The 20,973-nt window shown below is 42.6% G+C and overlaps 1 protein-coding gene across 2 annotated transcripts in view; it reads right to left on the reverse strand.

Moving 5' to 3' along the window:
* Positions 1-2,497: 2,497 nt before the first annotated feature.
* HAAO (3-hydroxyanthranilate 3,4-dioxygenase) overlaps positions 2,498-20,973 on the reverse strand; it is an 83,707-nt gene continuing 65,231 nt past the window's right edge. For both annotated transcript variants that reach the window (XM_073628456.1, XM_073628455.1), the window contains 4 exons: positions 14,775-14,917; positions 10,356-10,424; positions 6,911-6,993; positions 2,498-2,756 (listed from right to left, as the gene is read on the reverse strand). In XM_073628456.1, the coding sequence (XP_073484557.1) occupies positions 2,678-2,756; positions 6,911-6,993; positions 10,356-10,424; positions 14,775-14,917 (374 nt within the window). In that variant the 3' untranslated portion in view covers positions 2,498-2,677. The remainder of the gene's footprint in view (positions 2,757-6,910; positions 6,994-10,355; positions 10,425-14,774; positions 14,918-20,973) is intronic.

Raw genomic sequence — 20,973 nt, forward strand, 5'->3', positions numbered from 1 at the left:
AGACTGCGAATGCGACTACAGGAGATAACCAGACTGCGAATGCGACTACAGGAGATAACCAGAGACTGCGAATGCGACTACAGGAAATAACCAGACTGCGAATGTGACTACAGGAAATAACCAGAGACTGGGGATGCGACTACAGGAGATAAGCAGAGACTGTGAATGCGACTACAGGAGATAACCAGAGACTGCAAATGCGACTACAGGAGATGACCAGAGACTGGGGATGCGACTACAGGAGATAACCAGACTGCAAATGCGACTACAGGAAATAACCAGAGACTGGGGATGCAACTACAGGAGATGACCAGAGACTGCAAATGCGACTACAGGAGATGACCAGAGACTGGGGATGCGACTACAGGAAATAACCAGAGACTGCGAATGCAACTATAGGAAATAACCAGACTGCGAATGCGACTACAGGAAATAACCAGAGACTGGGGATGCGACTACAGGAGATAACCAGAGACTGCGAATGCGACTACAGGAAATAACCAGACTGCGAATGCGACTACAGGAAATAACCAGAGACTGGGGATGCAACTACAGGAGATGACCAGAGACTGCAAATGCGACTACAGGAGATGACCAGAGACTGGGGATGCGACTACAGGAAATAACCAGAGACTGCGAATGCAACTATAGGAAATAACCAGACTGCGAATGCGACTACAGGAAATAACCAGAGACTGGGGATGCGACTACAGGAGATAACCAGAGACTGCGAATGCGACTACAGGAAATAACCAGACTGCGAATGCGACTACAGGAAATAACCAGACTGCGAATGTGACTACAGGAAATAACCAGACTGCGAATGTGACTACAGGAGATAACCAGAGACTGGGGATGCGACTACAGGAGATAACCAGACTGCGAATGCGACTACAGGAAATAACCAGAAACTGGGGATGCGACTACAGGAAATGAACAGACTGCGAATGCGACTACAGGAAATGACCAGACTGCGAATGCGACTACAGGAAATAACCAGAGACTGGGGATGCGACTACAGGAAATGACCAGACTGCGAATGCGACTACAGGAAATGACCAGACTGCGAATGTGACTACAGGAAATAACCAGAGACTGGGGATGCGACTACAGGAAATGACCAGACTGCGAATGCGACTACAGGAGATAACCAGAGACTGGGGATGCGACTACAGGAGATAACCAGAGACTGGGGATGCGACTACAGGAGATAACCAGAGACTGGGGATGCGACTACAGGAGATAACCAGAGACTGGGGATGCGACTACAGGAGATAACCAGAGACTGGGGATGCGACTACAGGAGATAACCAGAGACTGGGGATGTGACTACAGGAAATGACCAGACTGCGAATGCGACTACAGCAAATGACCAGACTGCGAATGCGACTACAGGAAATGACCAGACTGCGAATGCGACTACAGGAAATGACCAGAGACTGGGGATGCGACTACAGGAAATAACCAGACTGCGAATGTGACTACAAGAGATAACCAGAGACTGCGAATGCGACTACAGGAAATGACCAGACTGCGAATGCGACTACAGGAGATAACCAGAGACTGCGAATGCGACTACAGGAGATAACCAGAGACTGCGAATGCGACTACAGGAAATAACCAGACTGCGAATGCGACTACAGGAGATAACCAGAGACTGGGGATGCGACTATACGAGATAACCAGGTAGCCAGTTTTAAAATTTAAACTTTCAGCAATGCACAGCTATACAGGGGGGTAAACAACATTTCCAGGGATGGTTTAGGGAAAAAAAGGGCCTACAGGCCGTGTATATACAGTAGGCAGAAGGACCTACCTGACCAGTCGGGCTCACCTCCCGCTCTCAGAGGTCCAGGGGCGGAGCTTTCGTCGGTAGGGGGCGGAGCTCTCGTCGGTAGGGGGCGGAGCTCTCGTCGGTAGGGGGCGGAGCTCTCGTCGGTAGGGGGCGGAGCTCTCGTCGGTAGGGGCGGTGATCTTTGTGGTCCAGAGCGGAGCTCTCAGAAGTGCAGGAGAGACGCTCTAATTAGGAACACACTCAGACTACATGAGGAGGGGAGGGGCAGGGTCAGAGCGTCAGTGGAGCTCCCTGCCCCGCCCTGCTGACAGAGCCTCTCTTTCTCTCCCTAAGCCGAGGTCTGCTCGGGCAGCGGGCTGGCCGCGGCGCCGGGAGCTGTTATAATCCGGGAGGACGGGTTTTCGTGCGGTGCGGCGGGCGGCTTTTTTCCGCTGCTGACTGAGCCGCTCATGGGGCCCCTCCTGACGCCGGGCCCTCGGTCGGCGACCGAGTGACCGAATGGTCAGTCCGCCCCTGCACAGGTGATTCCTCCAGAGGCATTAATAAATGGTGCTGGAGAAACAACAATCCACCACTCCAACATTCATAAATGTATGGCTGTAGTGAAGTGATTAATAGCCCCCAAATATCAACACAAAACATTTGTCAGACAGTATTGTTTGCTCCGTCTTCTCTGTGCAGTATATAGGTTACAATAACAGCTGGGACTTTATCACTTCTTTATTTAGCTAAATAATGTTTCTTTAATCTCCACATACTGAATACAAGCATATTAAGGCAATACATTATCAGTTATCAGATTTATTCATGAGCGGGCTGTACAGCTCCGGTGCCATGATGAAAATGCAGCTGCTCCCTTCTGAAAATACTGTGATCGAATGATTAATTATATTCTTTACTTCGAGCAGGATCCTGGCAAACGCAGAAAGCGATGCACCCCTCTTCTCTCTTCCAGAAAAACCTGTTCCAAGTATCAAGAAAATGTTACTACAACTATTCCCGGATAACGAATGTTACATGAATATTTAGCTTTTTATAAACTCAAGCTCACAGCACATTAACTGTTCCTATACTCGCTGCTAAGCCATGCTACTTCAAGTTTAATTCCACTTTTGCTGAGAAAAAAAATCTCCTCTGGGTGATCAATGCACCTTGCAGGGATTTTAACCACTTGCCGACCATCCGCCGTAGTTGTACTGCGGCAGAATGGTATGGCTGGGCGAAACGACGTTATGTAACGTCGCTTTGCCCTGTGGCCACTAGGGGGCGCTCGCCCCCTGACCCGATGCGAGTGCCCGGCGGTCACTATCACTGCCGGGCACCTGCGATCGCTCAGGGCACGTGGAGAACCTGGATCTCTGAGGGGAGAACAGACAGATCATCTGTTCATACAGAGTATAAACAGCGATCTGTCATCTCTCCTGCACAGTCCCCTCCCCCCTTCAGTTAGAACACAAACTAGGGAACACATTAACCCCTTGATTGCCCCCTAGTGTTAACCCCTTCACTGCCAGTGACATTTTTACAGTATTCATCAATGCATTTTCTATAGCATTGATCGCTGTATTAATGACAGTGGTCCCAAAAATGTGTCAAAATTGTCCGATGTGTTCGTCATAATGTTGCAGTCCCGATAAAAATCGCAAATCGCCGCCATTACTAGTAAAAAAAAAAAATTACTAATAAAATTGCCATAAAACTACGCTATAACTTTTGCTCACACCAATCAATATACGCTTATTGCGATTTTTTTTACCAAAAATATGTAGAAGAATACATATCGGCCTAAACTGAGGAAAAAAATATTTTTTTTATATATTTTTGGGGGGTATTCATTACAGCAAAAAGTAAAAAATAATGCGTTTTTTTCAAAATTGTCACTCTTTTTTTGTTTATAGCGCAAAAAATAAAAACCACAGAGGTGATCAAATACCACCAAAAGAAAGCTCTATTTCTGGGAAAAAAAGGACGTTTTGTTTGGGTGCAACGTCGCACGACCGCGCAATTGTCAGTTAAAGCAAGGCAGTGATCAATTGCAAAAAGTGCTCTGGTCAGGAAGGGGGTAAAATCTTCCGGGGCTGAAGCGTTTAACAAACTTTGTAGCAGTGTCCTACCTTTTATTGCTCTGAAGAAATAGCTATTAGTTTCACCACGTCCTTTGCAGTTTTCTCATTAGACACTCTTGGTGTTATAATGAGAAAACTGCAAAGCCTGCATCCCTTTAGAAGTGTTTAACTCTTGGGAAGTGTCTCACAAACATTTCCTATTATGGAGCTTGCTTTGTGCACTGGTCCAGATAATTTGGTGGATGGGGGATTATGGTGAGGGGTTGTTTTTCAGGTGTTGGGCTTGGCCCCTTATTTCCAGTGAATGAAACTCTTAAGCAATGGCGGCCCGTCCATTAGGGGCGCCGCCCCCTCTATCCACGGCCGCCACCCCCATGCTCTATCCACGACCGCTATTTTGCAGGACACCGCCACCCCCTATTCATGTGTCCGGCCCCTTTCAGGATGCTGGGCGCATGAATTACAGCGGCGGGGGTGTTTTTTTTAAGCACCTGATTAGAGCCAGGGGCTCTAATAGGCTTCAAAATAGGGTGGGCTCATGGCGCAGAGCATTGCACCAGGAGCCCACCCAGGTGTTACAACAGTAAATGAATATTTGCTATTGAAACACTGATCCTCAATCTGGCCAATAAGAATCAGGTCTGAGACACATTTTCCGATTGTCTGAAAAAGGAAAGGTCTCAATTGGCCACCGAGGAGGGAGGAAACGGAAGCCGCCGCGATGCCCATGGAGAGTAGGGGAAGGCAAAGCCACCGAGCAAGGGAAGCGGCTGGTGAAGCCAGGAAGAAGCACTGTCCACCATAGATGAGGTAAGTGCACCAGACCCACAGGACCGACCGGTTCATAAAGACATGGATGAGCGAGTTTGGAGTGGAGGAACTTGACTGGCCTCCTGACCTCAACCTATAATCCATTTCAAATGTATGTGTGCCACATTTCAAAATGTTGCAGTAAATCCAACAATTTCAAAACCCATCATAGAGAAACAAATTGGTTTTGATATAAATGTGATTGCGGGTTTATGGGGCTTTGCATTCTCATTCTAAACTGTTTTCTATGTTCAGGGTTGCTAGACAATAAAAAAAAGATAAAAAAGAGGTGGGGTATATATATATATATATATCTATATATATATATATAGATATATATATATATATATCTATATATATAAAAAAGTGTTGGCATCTTCAAGCTAGGTGTGTGAGGTCACTGCAATATTAAAGCTACTAATGCCCCTTATATAGAGACAATGAGGATCCCCCCTTAAAGGGGTTGTAAAGTTAATTTTTTTTTTTTTTTTAAATAACAAACATGTTATACTTACCTTCACTGTGCAGCTCGTTCTGCACAGAGTGGCCCCGAACCTGGTCTTCTGGGGTCCCTCGGCGGCTGTTTCAGCTCCTCCCCGCAAGCATTTACCACCTTAATGCGAGCTCCCTCGCACGGTGGTGAGTGCTTGTGGGCGCGCTCCCGTGATACAGCCGGCGGCTATAGCCGCTCGCTGTATCACTCGGCCCCGCCCCCCGGCGCGCCGCGTCATCGGATGTGATTGACAGCAGCGCGAGCCAATGGCTGCGCTGCTTTCAATCCATCCACTGCAGCCAATCAGCGACCAGGCTGAGCTGCAATGAAGATGACGAGGACAAGCAGCGAAGATTCGAGGCGTCAGGTAAGTAAAACGGGGGGGCTGGGGGCGGCGGTATTGTCAAAAGTTTTTTCACCTTAATGCATAGAATGCATTAAGGTGAAAAAATTTTTACCTTTACAACCCCTTTAATTTGAGTTCCACTTCTTTACCTTCACAAGGGAACCTTCAATCTTAGAATTAACTTGTAGCACCACCTGCTGGCTAAACTGAAAACGTCCATCCAATACAGCCAACAGCTGGTGTGCAGAGGATTAGAGTTTAGTGAGGTCTTTTGCTCCCGACAAACCCAACAAATTGCAGCTCCTGACAGATCAGCACTTTTAGATACTGATCATTTAATATTTATAGTCACATTTACATACACAGCTTTTTTAAAATGTAAAAAGTATAAAGAAAAAAAATACATTAGGCTTCATGCATCAAACAGCTGTACAGTAATACCTATGTACATATCTTGTAGAATAACATTGCAATTATTGTTTGATACATAAAAATTTGTTAAAGAAAAATTGCATGCAAAACCTGAGCAACAATGGCAAGAGGTAACATCGCATTTGGGTTTACTGTTCATTCTACATGAGAGCCGGATTTAAAGGGTAACTCCGCTTTCAAAGGGAAAAAAATAGCAAAAAAAAATTATAATAATATAGTTTATAAATGTGTAACACAAGTCATATTGTAATTGAATGTTATTAAAAATGATCTTTTCTTTTCAATCTGCAACCTGAAGGTGTTCTGTACCCCCATAAATATCATTTCCTGCTTGTGTGATTGGCTTACTAATTTTAACAGAAGTCTGTACTAAGATACAAGTCAGATTTTGGACATCCTCTGCAACAAAAATGTTTTTGGTGATATATTCCCAAAAGTAAATCATGTCTAAAGGGATGCAGACCCTGCCACTTTCCTCGTTGGAGCTCTGCTGGTCTGTAGTGTAAGAACTGACATTTCCTGTGAAGAAACTACATATCCCACAATCCCTGGGACTCTCAGTCTAGTGCTCTGCAGGTAATAGCTAAACAATAATTAGATCTGACACAGACACAAACAGGTAGATCAATTACAGACACACAGAGAGCTCACCGTGCATGTTTTTTTAGCATTAGCACTTCCACATTTGTAATGCAACATAGAGCGGATGGCATTGCACACTGTTTGACCCTGTGGTTCACATGCGGTGGCCTGCACAAGATGGAGCAGAGACCTTTTCCCTGCATTTTCAGGATGTACGGCAGCCCATTCATATAAATATGAATAAGATGCTGTGTCCCTGCAAAACACAGCTCGCAGAACGCACAGGTATGAACCAGCCCTTAATAGCTCCAAGCCTAACAATTAAAACATGAATAACTTAAAATAGTTTTTTACATTCAGCATCTTTATACTATTTGTGCACTTACTGAGTCTTTTCTGGGACGAGAAGGCTGTCCCCATTGGACAATGGCACAACTTTATCACCAAGAAATATGACAGAGGACCCCTCCTGTAATAATAATACAACATAATAGACTATAATTTTTGGAAATACCTCATCCAAAACATAACATACAAAGGTAAGCCATGCGAGCAAAATGAGATACACTATATTACCAAAAGTATTGGGACACCTGCCTTTACATACACATGAACTTTAATGGCATCCCAGTCTTAGTCCGTAGGGTTTAATATTGCGTTGGCCCACCCTTTGCAGCTATAACATTTCAACTCTTCTGGGAAGGCTGTCCACAAGGTTTAGGAGTGTGTCTATGGGAATGTTTGACCATTCTTCCAGAAGTGCATTTGTGAGGTCAGGCACTGATGTGGACGAGAAGGACTGGCTCGCAGTCTCCGCTCGTGTTCATCCCAAAGGTATTATATCGGGTTGAGGTCAGGACTCTGTGCAGGCCAGTCAAATTCCTTCACCCCAAACTCGCTTATTCATGTCTTTATGGACCTTGTTTGTGGAACTGTTCCCACAAAGTTGGGAGCGTGAAATTGCCCAAAATGTCTTGGTATTCTGATGCCTTAAGAGTTCCCTTCACTGAAACTAAGGGGCAAAGCCCAACCCCTGAAAAACAACCCCACACCATAATCCCCCCTCCACTAAATGATTCAGGACAGAGTCCTGACCTCAACCCGATAGAACACCTTTGGGATGAATTAGAACAGACTGTGAGCCAGGCCTTCTTGTCCACATCAGTGCTTGACTTCACAAATGCACTTTTAGAAGAATGGTCAAACATTCCCATAGACACACTCCTAAACCTTGTGGACAGCCTTCCCAGTAGAGTTGAAGCTGTTATAGCTGCAAAGGGTGGGCCAACTCAATATTGAACCCTACGGACTAAGACTGGGATGGCACTAAAGTTCTTGTGTGTGTAAAGGCAGGCGTACCAATACTTTTGGTAATATAGTATATCTCACTGCCAGAAACAGTTGGTGATATTAGTTTGTCCTCTCCTGCCTCCCAACTGGTTTCTAATTGTGAAATTCTCTTCAGGTTAGCCAATCAGATTCAGATACAGTACACGGAACACTTTGTTTCTCTTTCGCTACAGAAAAATGGAAGATTGGTGCCCACCTGCACAGAGATTTTCCAACATATTGGGTGTGACAACAAGCTTTTCTCACCAGAAGTGTTGCCTCCTAGAGAAGTCCTACAGTGCCACATCCTCACCCCACTCCCACAAGTAAGACGTCATCAGTGGAACTGCTGCATCTCTTGCAAAAATTAGATCAACCTTTATGAGCACATTTAACCTGGAGGAACCCTTGGAAAATATGGGGTCTCGGGGAACTTCAACTCACTATACATTTGTGAAGGTTATCTCTTTAATGTAAAATTTGGGCTTGCTTTGGTGTTCAGCGTGTAAGCAGGTGCTTGTGGGGTGTCATTGAATGTATTTCTGCTGTTGTATTTATTGCACTGTGTAGTTATACAGCCAGTTACAAGTTGCCCAGGATATATAGGGGTTAACTGTGTCTAGATTCTTTCCCAGGCTTCCTGAGTCCTGCCCCCTGATGTAAGCCACAGAAATACCAGGGGAGGGCTCAGAGCAAGCTCTCTCTTTCACATGTGATTTACAGAGGAAGGTCTGCACTATGCAGTCCTACTGGAGCAAGTGGCCCCCTCCTGGATCACCCTGCTGGGATCCTCCCTGGACTAGGAACCTACTATCAGTGGACTCTTGCTGAATGGATTTTGCTTCTCTAAAAAGGTATAAACCTGGGCAGCCTGCATTAGTTAGGGCTTGACTCTGTTTCATGTACAGTATGCTGTTGCACTGTGAATTGCTGAATATTCAGTAAAGCTGTTACCTAAAGCCTGGTCTGAAGTTATTCAAGGGGGTACATTGTGGTTAGTGGCGTATCAGAAGAACAGGGCCTGTAAAGCTATGAAGTAAGGCCACTACAAAGGTTAACTCGGCAGGAGAGTTATGCCCTGTAAACACGATTGGACTTTCTGACAACAAAACCATGGATTTTTGCTCAAAGGTTGTTGGCTCCAACTTGTCTTGCATACACACGGTCACACAAATGTTGGCCAACAATTACAAATGTGGGAACATGGTGACGTACAAGACGTATGACGAGCCGATAAAAAGGAAGTTCAATAGTCATATGATATCTCCATTACGAACGCTAGTTTTACAAGACCATGCGCTTCCGGCTCGTGCTTGATTTCGAGAATGCGTGAACTTTTGTGCGACAGACTTGTGTACACACGATCGGAAAGTCTGACAACAAAGTTTTGTTGGCGAACAATTTGAGAACCTGCTAGCCAACATTTGTTGGCGGAAAGTCCGACAACAAATGTTCGATGGAGCATACACACGGTCAGACTTTCAGCCAACAAGCTCACATCCAACATTTCCCGTTGGAAAATCCGACAGTCTGTACGCAGCATTAGAGCTGAAGAGCAGCTGCTATGGATAGCCATAAACTGGTAAAAAGTGTATAGCAGCCGGTCATAGAGAAGGTGAAGGTGACAGGTCCTTCACCAAGGGGGGCGGTGATCTGGCTCCCTCCCTAGCACTCAGTTCCTCAAACTAACCGGGACTGAACCCGCGGTATGGAGACCCAATAGACCTAGCCACATGGTACGGGAGAGTGAAGGAGTTAAGTGCGAGTACGCATGAGGTCGGCGCTAGTGCTTGTCAGTACCCCATTCTGTCACTGGGAGTGAGGTGGCAGAGGTATGCTAGACTTGTGGAGATGGCTCAGGCTCAGCAGTGTTCCCCCTAAATGCCACATACTTCGAGGAAGTTATGTAGTAACATGGGACAACACTTTATAGAGGGACTCTGAGTAATTAAAGAATATGTTCACCTTTTGTAAAATGTTACACTCATATTTAGGCTACAGATGCACCAGCCCCTGCCCCCCCATCTCCATTTTGACAGTGAGCGGGGGAAATTCTCCCTCTGATTGCTGTCACATTCTGTGAATGTGAAAATGTCTAGTCCATTACCACCATTACATTTTCTTGAATAAGAATATGTTAGTGTACTCACAAAAGTAGTAAGAAATAAGCGCATCATAAGACAACTCCAGGGCTCTGAGGAAGGGGACACGCCCCCGAAACACGTTAGCTTTCAGCCGTGCCATGTGTGGCTGGAGTTGTCTTTTGATGCGCTTGTTTCTTACTACTTTTTTAAGTACAAATATTCTTATTCAACAACATTTAATGGTAGTAATGCACTAGGCGTATTCACCCTCCTGTGTGTCTCTACAGTTTGCTGAAGATTTCCCTATCTGAGGAGGGCTGCATCGAGCAAAGCATTACGGTGACACCATTGGATGTGTGGCTGCTTGAATGCTGGAGTGTTTTTCTTACATATCTCAACATGCTACAGTTAAACACACCAGTTGCCAAATCCATGCATCTGTGTCTGATGCATCATGTTTGTTTTCTCCAGATCCATACATCGCAGCCTGAAACACAAAACACAAGTTTATTATAAAGGAGTTAATAAGAAAACATTATGGGTGGCATGGTGGTTAAGTGCTTAAATATTCTTGCCAGGTGACAACACAACATTTGGCTCCTTGTGCTGCTTATCTGTCCACCTCTTTGAGCCCCTTTGTGCATACAGTGGAGTAGACTCCACGAGGCTGATGCCAAGTCAATTTATATTTCTACACTATATAATGTAGCACACCCCTCATAAGAGCTGCTGAGTTAGGGTCCCCCACTACTGCATGCCAGTCACTTAGCATTTCCTTCATTCACTCCAACACAGAAAACCAGTCTTTGGTTTGTTTTGTTGTTCTATTAGGGGATGATGACTGGTGATGAAGTAGGGGCAGGGCTTTTTTTCAGCAGGAACATGGGGGAATGCAGTTTCGGCACCTCCAGCTCTGAATGTATGTAATCACAAGGGGTGATGAATTGTGCTGGACCGAGTCTATTAATGCTGGCTGCTAGGTGATCTATTGTTGCTGGAGCGGATCTATTTTTGAGTGGCAGGCTATTGTTGCTGGTGGTGGATCCATTGTTGCTTGGGCGCCAATTGTTGCTGGAAGAGATCTACTGTTGAACAAGGGGGTCTATTGTTGCTAGCTGCTGGAGAGTCTATTTATGCTGGCTACTGGGAGATCTTTTGTTGCTTCTGGGTTGGTATTTCTATTTTACTGCTTTTCTTCTTATCATTAACAAATGCCATACTAATGACTTAGCCCTACAAAATGATACTTGGTCCTATATTTAAAAGGGGCGCTACTAGGAGGTGGGGTATTGGGTGGAACCAAGGAAACAGGGGGGAGGTATTTGAGAGCTGTCAGGTTGAGTCATCTAGCCCTGGCCTCTAGTAACCCTGACCCAATTCAATAACTCGGGTCTAACCCAGAGCCAGATATATTTTTCTTACACTGCCACTACTAGTAGCACACACTAGAGGGAGCTACCCTCACCTCCCTCTAAAATCAGCCATGTCCCCATTGGCTGGAAACATTTACAAAAAGATGGCTCCTGCGCAAGGGCATCCCATAAGAAAAAGGGGAAGGAGGAAAATGGAACAAACTTGGATGGGGCTTTATACAAATAAATTAGGTGTATCAAAAATATAAAATGTACAGAATTGTTTGCTATATTTTCCCTAAACTGCCACTACTAGTAGCACACACTAGAGGGTGATACATAATATATACATTTTATTTTACTTTTACATCTGCCTGGAGATCAACTTTAACTGGCATCCATCCAAAACTGGTCCTAGCGTGTGTCTATAAAATTGCAGAGGAGACATAAATCTAGACACTATTTTCAGAGCCAGGACTGATAAAAATGGTCTGTGTCCAATATAAAGCTGGGTAAAATTTGACAGAGCTGTAGAAAGGAATAAAATAAATACTTATTATGTTCCGTATATATGATGGCGGTAAAGGCTACATTTTACTGCATTTCTGCAGTCCACCCACACAGTCTGTGTATACCATGGAAGAAAACATATTTCTGTGTATAAATCCAGGGCTTAGAAGCTGAAGTTCATTTATTCCTTGACATCTAAAGCATTCAATGAGCAGCCATTGTACAGACTTCACTAACACTTTTATGCAGAGTACCCTTGTAATTCTTTTCTTCTTTGTTTTCCAGTCATTGTTGATCATTATTTTATGACAGCCACCTAAATTCGCCTTGACTCTTCGCCCAAAGTCTGAAATAGCTTCACTCCCAGGAAAGCATCAATGCATTTGAATTTACATACCACATCCTTTGGGTAACATTATTTCATAATATTAGCAGGATGTGATTGTTAAAACATTAGTCTTCAATTAAATGTTAATTTGCCATTAGTAAAACAGATCAGTAGGATGGTTTATAATTTCAGCTGCTCAGATCTTTGGGACTCCATCAATGAGGACAACTCTCTGGAGTTCGCTGCTTCATCTCTATTGAATATTTTAATGGGCTTTGAGAACAACAAATTAGCCCCCCTGCAGTTTCTTTTCTCATTTTAGTAAATGTAATAATGCTGTGATGGAAGTCACCCATACATTTGCGACTGGTTTTCCAAAAAGCTAATAACAATCCCTGGCCCACAGGGGTCTTCCCAAAACTGAGACATCACTTGTGCCTGTACAGGGCAAACTTTAGCCTTTAAAAAAGAAGTTGTGGTGTAGTCACATTTACTATACACTTGCTTATTCTTCCATGTGTTGTTCATTGCATTGCACATATAGAACTTTAAAGAGGATCTTTACCCTAGAAAGAAAAAATGAAAAATCAGCAGCTACAAATACTGTAGCTCCCGACTTTTAATAAAAGCATACTTACCTGCCCAGGGATCCATCGCTGTCCTCAGTCGGGTTTTTCACTGGTCTTCAGGTCCCTGTCGCCAACATGCTTACTGTGGAAAACCGAAAATGACTCTTTGTGACTTGACAGCTGGCTTCCCACTGCAGATGCTCGAGATGCGTTGCACTTTGTAAATGGTCTTGAAGCCTCCTGGAACCTGTGACCCGTGACATGTCCCAGAAGAGAGGGGGGGGGGCAAACTTCCTAGGTGATCTGAGTGGAAGTAGAAGCTGATGCCTGTCAAAACCAGGTACCCGCTCCCCCCAAAATGATAATGTGCCAATTGTGGTAGAGGAAGAGGGGAGGAGGACATAAAGTGGAACTTTCCCTTTTGAGTGAAGACCTTCTGGAGGCCAATTGTATATCAGTGGATTTGATTGTATTCACTGTTTACAGGTAAATTATTGGGGCCTTTAGAGCAGCAACTAAAGTCCCCTAAGCAAAAAATCAATAGGAGGTAGAGGTTTTTTTGCCAGAAAAGACATGCAAAATCTATTTGCCAACATACCTTTTCCCAGGATCCTAGAGATTTTTTGGTGTTCTATCTATATAACATGGTACATGCACCATGCCGTGAACATCTTGACTTATTCTTGGGATACTAATACCAGGGACAATGTAAATCGTGTGATCAGGTGTCATGCATCATCAATGGCTTTCCAATGGGTGAATATGATCACTGGGAGACCTAGAAGAAGTGACATTGGAGATGCATTGGTGGTGAAAGAAGCACTGACAAGATCTGTATACCCTTCATCACTGGAGGAGAGCCAATAAGTGTTTCACACTGAGAGCTCTCCCCCACCAACAAAGGTTTAGGTCTACGTTAGCCTCACAAAACAGATCCTGATCCTTACAGCAGACACCCCCAGTTCATCTAAACTGCACTTCATTATATCCCCAAATAGGTGACACAATGTCCTGGTCGTGTTTCTAGCCACCACCCTAGAACCCTCCACACCTTCCTATTGACTAACAAATATGACACGTGGTTTTGTAAGAGACAGGAGCAGTGATGTAGCCATTGAGATTGCTAATGTAATTAAAAAAAAAAAAAAATTCTGTTTTTTCTTTTTAGGTCTGACCACCTATGCAGAGACATGCAGCTCTAACCATACCTGCTAATTGGATGACAGCTCTTTGAGTATATCAAGGGTTGTAATATATATATTGTTGGTGAGTTTGAACCCCTAGGGGAGTGTGACACACGCGGTGTGGATCTTGGTGTATGGTGCACGTTTATATATTAATCACTAGGACTACTGCTTTCTGGACTTTTTACTCACCAAGTGTCACTCATCTATTCCTCATATGATCAAAACATATTAATGCCGGTCATTGTAAGGACTGACAGGAGCGCTGCTATAGTATTGGATGGTGCACTAATTTGTGCTTCTGGACTGGATACTATTATTTTATTAATAGTAAGTCTGTTATGTTTCTGCTTCCTTTAAAGTGATTGTAAACGATCACCTAAAAACAACCCACTCAGTTTGAAATAGAAATGAAAGGCAAAACATTTGCATATAGATTTAAAAACAATTATATATAAATACCTTTTTTTTTCCTTTTTTATATGTGATCACATTCCCTTTGTTCTCAGCTGCATAAGAGCTGAGGGGAGGAGAAATAGCATCACACTGAGCTTCCCAGTAAATGACTGTGCAGGGGGGGGGTCATGTCAGGACAAATCTGATCATTGGAGGGGAGCACAGCTAGGGAACTGATCCTGATGTGCTCTCATGACCTAGAGTGGTCAGTTAGGAAAGCAGAGGGACTGGCAGGAACACCAGGAATTTCACATAAATGAAGCAATATAAAGAGAACAAGATACTTTCTCATACAAGTACATGGTACAGCAGGCACATATCAGGAATATGAAGTGTTGGGGTAACAAACACTTTAACAGATCAAGCTGTCCAGTAATAGTGGCAGTTAGACGGTTAAGACAAAGGGGTTGATATACTAAAGGCAATTAGATACCATACCTCTGTCTCATGATCACCTGCAAATAACTTTAAGTATTTTTTCTGAATGATTTCTGAGCGATGTTTATCTAGCCAACTTTGAAATGAAAATGGTTTCATGACTTTTACAGTGCTAAGAGGAAAAGGGAGTTGTGGTGTCCAATCTGTAAAAAAAAAGAAGAGAATTAAATTATACAAATAAACCATCAGCTGATTTGAAGTTTGTCTTCAGATGTAGTTTGTCTTCATTTGTAGGTTACCCAAATTTTAGAAAGCAAAAAATTCCTTAATAAATGAACCAAACCAAGACGGGGAGTGACGCATGTCAGAGAGAATTATTTGGCATAGAATGCTGTTATATTCTGCTATTTGAAGAGCTTTGTATGTAGATATTTTTTTAAGTGTTTGCAAAGCTCAGACTTTTTTTTTCTAGTCGGATGGGGAAGGATTGGAACTTTTGTGAGGTATTTATTGCTGCTTATGTCCAACTTATGTCCAACTAGAGATCTAATTGCCAACATTCGCTGGATCATGGAGAAAGCAGGGGAGTTCCAGAAGAATGTCTACTTCTGCTTTATTGACTACAGTAAAGCCCTTGATTGTGTGGATCACAACAAGATTTGGCAATTATTGAAATAAATAGGAATACCAGACCACCTCACCTGAATCCGGAAAAACCTGTATGCAAGTCAAGAAGCAACAGTTAGAACAGGACAATTGGAACAACCGACTGAGAAAGGAGTGTGGCAAGGATGTATATTGTCATCCTACTTATTTAACTTATATGCAGAGTACATAATGAGAAATGCCAGGATTGACGAATCACAAGCCGGAATTAGGATCGCAGAGAGAAATATTAACAACCTGAGATATGAAAACGATACCACACTAATGGCAAAGAGTGAAGAAGAACTAAAGAGTCTCTTAATGAAGGTGAAAGAGGAGAGTGCAAAAGCTGGCCTGAAATTGAACATTAAGAAAACTAAGATTATGGCAACCGGCCCCATCACTCCTTCGCAAACAGAAGGAGAAGAAATGGAAACAGTGACAGATTTTATCTTCCTAGGCTCCAAGATCACAGCAGATGGGGACTGTAGCCATGAAATTAGGAGACGCTTGCTACTTGGGAGGAAAGCAGTGGCAAACCTAGACAACACTATAAAAAGCAGAGACATCCCCCTACCAACAAAGTGCCGTATAGTCAAAGCTATGGTATTCCCAGTAGTAACCTATGGCTGTGAAAGTTGGACCATAAGGAATGCTGAAAGTTGAAGAATTGATGCTTTTAAACTATGGTGTTGGAGAGGAAGATCAAACCAATCAATCCTGAAGGATATAAACGCTGATAAATCACTGGAAGGACAGATCCTGAAGCTGAAACTCTAATACTTTGGTCACCTAATGTGAAGAGAGGACTCATTGGAAAAGACCCTAATGCTGGGAAACATGGAGGGAAAAAGGAGAAGAGGATGACAGAAAACAAGATGGATAGATAGCATTATCGAAACAATGAACATGAAGTTAGGCAAGGTCCGGGAGGCAGTGGAGGACAGAAAAGCCTGGCACTCTATGGTCCATGAGGTCACAAAGAGTCGGACACAACTAAATGATTGAACAACAACAGCAACAGCCAACTTAGGCTCCATTCACACCTGGGCGTCTTGAATCACGGGAGGAATCGCGGAAAAATGTGGAACGTGTTTCCAGTGCCGTTATTTCCGGATGGTACCCCAAACACTGTGCGATTTTTCTGCGACTGTGACATGACTTTGTTTGCAAAATCGTGCAAACAAAATTGCAGGACGCGTGTTGCCCAAAGTAAGTTCCCAAAGCTCTGTTGGGTGACGCGCGTTCCGTGATTTTGTTTGAGCAATTTTGCCACTATTTGTTGTGTGAAAATCACACCATGTTTAGGGTGCCAGTGAAAAGTAATGGCAGAGCAAACTCATCCTGTATTTTGTCTTGGTTCAAATTGCCCAGGTGTGAATGGCGCTTTGTCATGGGGACTGGAAGTGAAAAATTCTAAATTATGAGTTGTCAAAACAGGAATAGAGGGAAAACTATCCAATGGGAACACTTGTTCCAGTAGCATTAAATACTAGCTTTTCATTACTTTAGAAAGATATTCTCTTACTTCCTGTTGTGTCTCTGGGACAGGAAATAAAGTCAAATCTCCCCAATGGGACACAGGCAGAAAAAAACAAATATATAAACAAATATATAAACAACAAATAACCTTACAGGGGTTCCAAAATATAAAGGTCCGATTAGAGATACCTTAATATTTTAATGAATTGGATTGCTACACTTTGAATAGATTTTTATGTCTGCTGAGGTTATTAAAGCTGAGGATTGGCTGCCAGGCTGCTGGTCCTGCATTTTAGGTGAAGATGTTGAGTGCAAACTACAGATGGCACAACACTTTGAGGGATGGTTTGCACAGCATGGCAAAGGTCTACCAGAGCAAGGAACAAAGTATTACAGCTTATTCTTCTGCTCTTAGACATAATGAGTATTTAACCCTTGTAGTGTGTGGAGGCCCAACTGCTAGGGTATTTTTTTTTTGCTTCCCAGACTGGGGCTTTAAATAAAAGTGGAAAAAGTGGATGTTGCAGAAAAGAGGAAAACGAGCAAATAGAAGAGCCGCTGGCCAGGGAAAGAACTATAAAGGACTAAAAACTTCCTATGTTTATAGAGGTGCCCTTGAGAGTGAAAATATGAAGGTGGTAAATGTAAGTAGTACATTGCTAAAAAGGGGAACATTGACATTTAATGATAGTTTGTGGAAGTCTAAAGAAGAATGGGCCTTTTAAGGTGCTCAATAATACACTTGCGTTTTGGTCCATTTGAGTTTATTACACACAAAACACAATATGCTGCGGGAAAAAAAGTCCCTGGCCCTTTCTAAAAAAGCAGCTGCTGAAAAATGCATATACGTGAACGTGTACAATAGGAAACCATGTTATAAATGGACTGTCGTGTGTTTCTGCAAACTGCACTAAAAAAACGCATAGGTGTGAACCTAGCCTTGATGTGGGTTTACTAACACTTTAAGAACCCCCCCCCCCCCATAAGGTTTTTATTGCTGTCTATTTTTACATTAGATAGATTCACCCTCTCTATGTGTCCTGTTGATCGTTATTACAGTTATATAAGTGAGAGGAAATTCTAATTATTGGGTTGTCGCCAGAACAGCAATAACATGTTTTGCCTTTAGATATAATTTTATGTTATTCAATTATTTTATTTATTTTTTGTTAAATATTGTCTTATTATTAATGCAGGTTTATTAGTTTAGCATTGCATCGATTCACTTAAAAACATTATATTTCTAAGTATTGTATGAGTGCAGCCCCAGGTTCTACAATAGCTCATAAAGCCTTCCTTATATAATTTTGCAACTGAACACTTTAAAAAATGTTTTTAGGCACCATTATCATGTATAGAATATTTTACATTGTATTAATATTATTTTTATCTTTTACTATGTTATTATGTTTTGTGATTAGGTTGGTGAGGCCCTCCGTACATCTAATGTGGCCCCTTGCTGAAATATATTTCTCACTACAACCCTCTGTCTAATTTGGGTTTGACATGTGTGATTTAAATGCATAGTCTTAAGAGATTACATTGTTCACGGATTATAAATTACAAATCTAAACAGATTGCCACTGGCAGCTCCAGAAAATGTTTTTTAGGCTGGAGTTCCTCTTTAAATTTTGACTGATGTAGGATTCCTCCTCAGATAGCGGAGATGAGATTTAACATCAGAATTCTCATTATTTCACCAGAAATAAAATAATACAGTAGTTACATCTCAGGCCTATTGCTTATTCTGCCCAATCTGTATTTCTGTGATTTATTGGCCTAATAACATCTTATATCGTAAAAAAATAATAAATGCCTCTGTCAGTGCATTACGTCTGCAGCTAATGCATATTACACTGCCTGATCTGTATTTCAGCATGGTACTAGAAGTTAGACAAGTCTCGCAACGCTTCTCCCAAACTACTTCAGTGTTTGGAATTCACAAGGGGACACATTGATTGAAGTTTCATCATTTCCAGAAGACATTAAGGGACATTCACTGATGCAAATGAGTTCTAAGTTAACAAAATTACTAAAATGATTTCTGGAAAGTGACATTTACAAACTGTGAGACTCGGGAGACTTGGGTTTGATCAGTGGTTCCTATTTAGTAAAAGAATGTAGAAGTAGCTGCAATTTTAATGGATGCCCGCTTACATTTTAAAGGTGACCTATAATCCAGAAGTGAATAATCAATCATTAAAGAACTACTCCAAAAAAAAACAAATTGAATTACTATTTTCTAGGATCCCGGCAGGAACGTATCATCTAACTACAGTTTGACTGGGGCAAGTATTTTACTGTTGCCACTAGCCTGAGTTTTCCATGTATTCCTATGGGGAGGCTACTGGACAAACAATTGTATTTCTTTCCATTTAGTGGGTTCTGCATTGGTATATAAGGAAAACTGGTGTTGGCAACCTGCCACCACCATGTTTGGAGCCACAGTTCCAAACCACTAATAAAAAAAACATGGGGCAATGGATGGAGGGGATGTCTATAAATGCCCAACTGTGATCATTTATAGAAGCCTGAGGAGCATGCCCCAGTACCCACGAGGGAGGAGCGCAAAGAGTATGCTTTTTGATGGAAAATGGGCTATTAAAGAGGAAGTAAACTTTCCTCTTATGTTTGTACCTATAGGTAAGCCTATAATAAGGCTTACCTATAGGTACTGTAAGTACAGTTGTGCTCACAAGTTTACATACCCTGGCAGAGATTATGATTTGTTGGCCATTTTTCAGAGAATATGAATGATAACACAAAACCTTTTCTTTCACACATGGTTAGTGTTTGGCTGAAGCCATTTATTATCAAACAACTGTGTTTACTCTTTTTAAATCACAATGACAACAGAAACTACCCAAATGACCCTGATCAAAAGTGTACATACCTCAGTTCTTAATACTGTGTATTACCCCCTTTAACATCAATGGCAGCTTGAAGTCTTTTGTGGTATTTGTGAATGAGGCTCTTTATCTTCTCAGATGGTAAAGCTGCCTATTCCTCTTGGCAAAAAGCCTCCAGTTCCTGTAAATTCTTGGGCTGTCTTCCATGAACTGCATGTTTGAGATCTCCCCAGAATGGCTCAATGATATTGAGGTCAGGAGACTGAGATGGCCACTCCAGAACCTTCACTTTATTCTGCTGTAGCCAGTGACAGGTCAACTTGACCTTGTGTTTTGGATCATTGTCATGTTGGAATGTCCAAGTACGTCCCATGCGCAGCTTCCTGGCTGATGAATGCAAATGTTCCTCCAGTATTTTTTGATAACATACTGCATTCATCTTGCCATCAATTTTGACCAAATTTCCTGTGCCTTTGTAGCTCACACATCCCCAAAACATCAGCGATCCACCTCCGTGTTTCACAGTAGGCCAATTTTGGTCTCATCACTCCAAATGACTTTGTGCCAGAAGGTTTGAGGCTTGCCACTGTGCTGTTTGGCATATTGTAAGCAGGATACTTTGTGGCATTTGCGTAGTAATGGCTTTCTTCTGGCGACTCGACCATGCAGCCCATCTTTCTTCAAGAGCCTCCTTATTGTGGATCTTGAAACAGCCACACCATGTTTTCAGAGAGTCCTGTATTTCATCTGAAGTTATTTGTGGGTTTTTCTTTGCATCCTGAACAATTTTCCTAGCAGTTGTGGCTGAAATTTTAGTTGGTCTACCTGACCGTGGTTTGGTTTCAACAGAACCCCTCATTTTCCACTTCTTGATTAGAGTTTGAACACTGCTGGTATTCTCAATTCCTTGGATCTTTTTATATCCCTTTCCTGTTTTATACAGTTCAACTACCTTTTCCCGCAGATCCTTTGACAATTATTTTGCTTTCCCCATGACTCAGAATCCAGAAACTTCAGTGTAGAACTGGATGAAAGATGTAAGGGTCTGTCAGGAGTCCATTTATACACACACTACTTACAAGCAAACAGATCACAGGTGAGGATGGTTACCTTTAATAGCCATTCAAACCCCTTTGTGTCAACTTGTGTGCACGTTATCAGGCCAAAATCACCAGGACATGTAAACTTTTGATCAGGGTCATTTGGGTAGTTTCTGTTGTCATTATGATTTAAAAAGAGTAAACACAGTTGACTGACAATAAATGGCTTCAGCCAAATGCTAA

The sequence above is a fragment of the Aquarana catesbeiana genome, linkage group LG04, assembly GCF_042186555.1.
Source record: "Aquarana catesbeiana isolate 2022-GZ linkage group LG04, ASM4218655v1, whole genome shotgun sequence".
Lineage (NCBI taxonomy): Eukaryota > Metazoa > Chordata > Amphibia > Anura > Ranidae > Aquarana > Aquarana catesbeiana.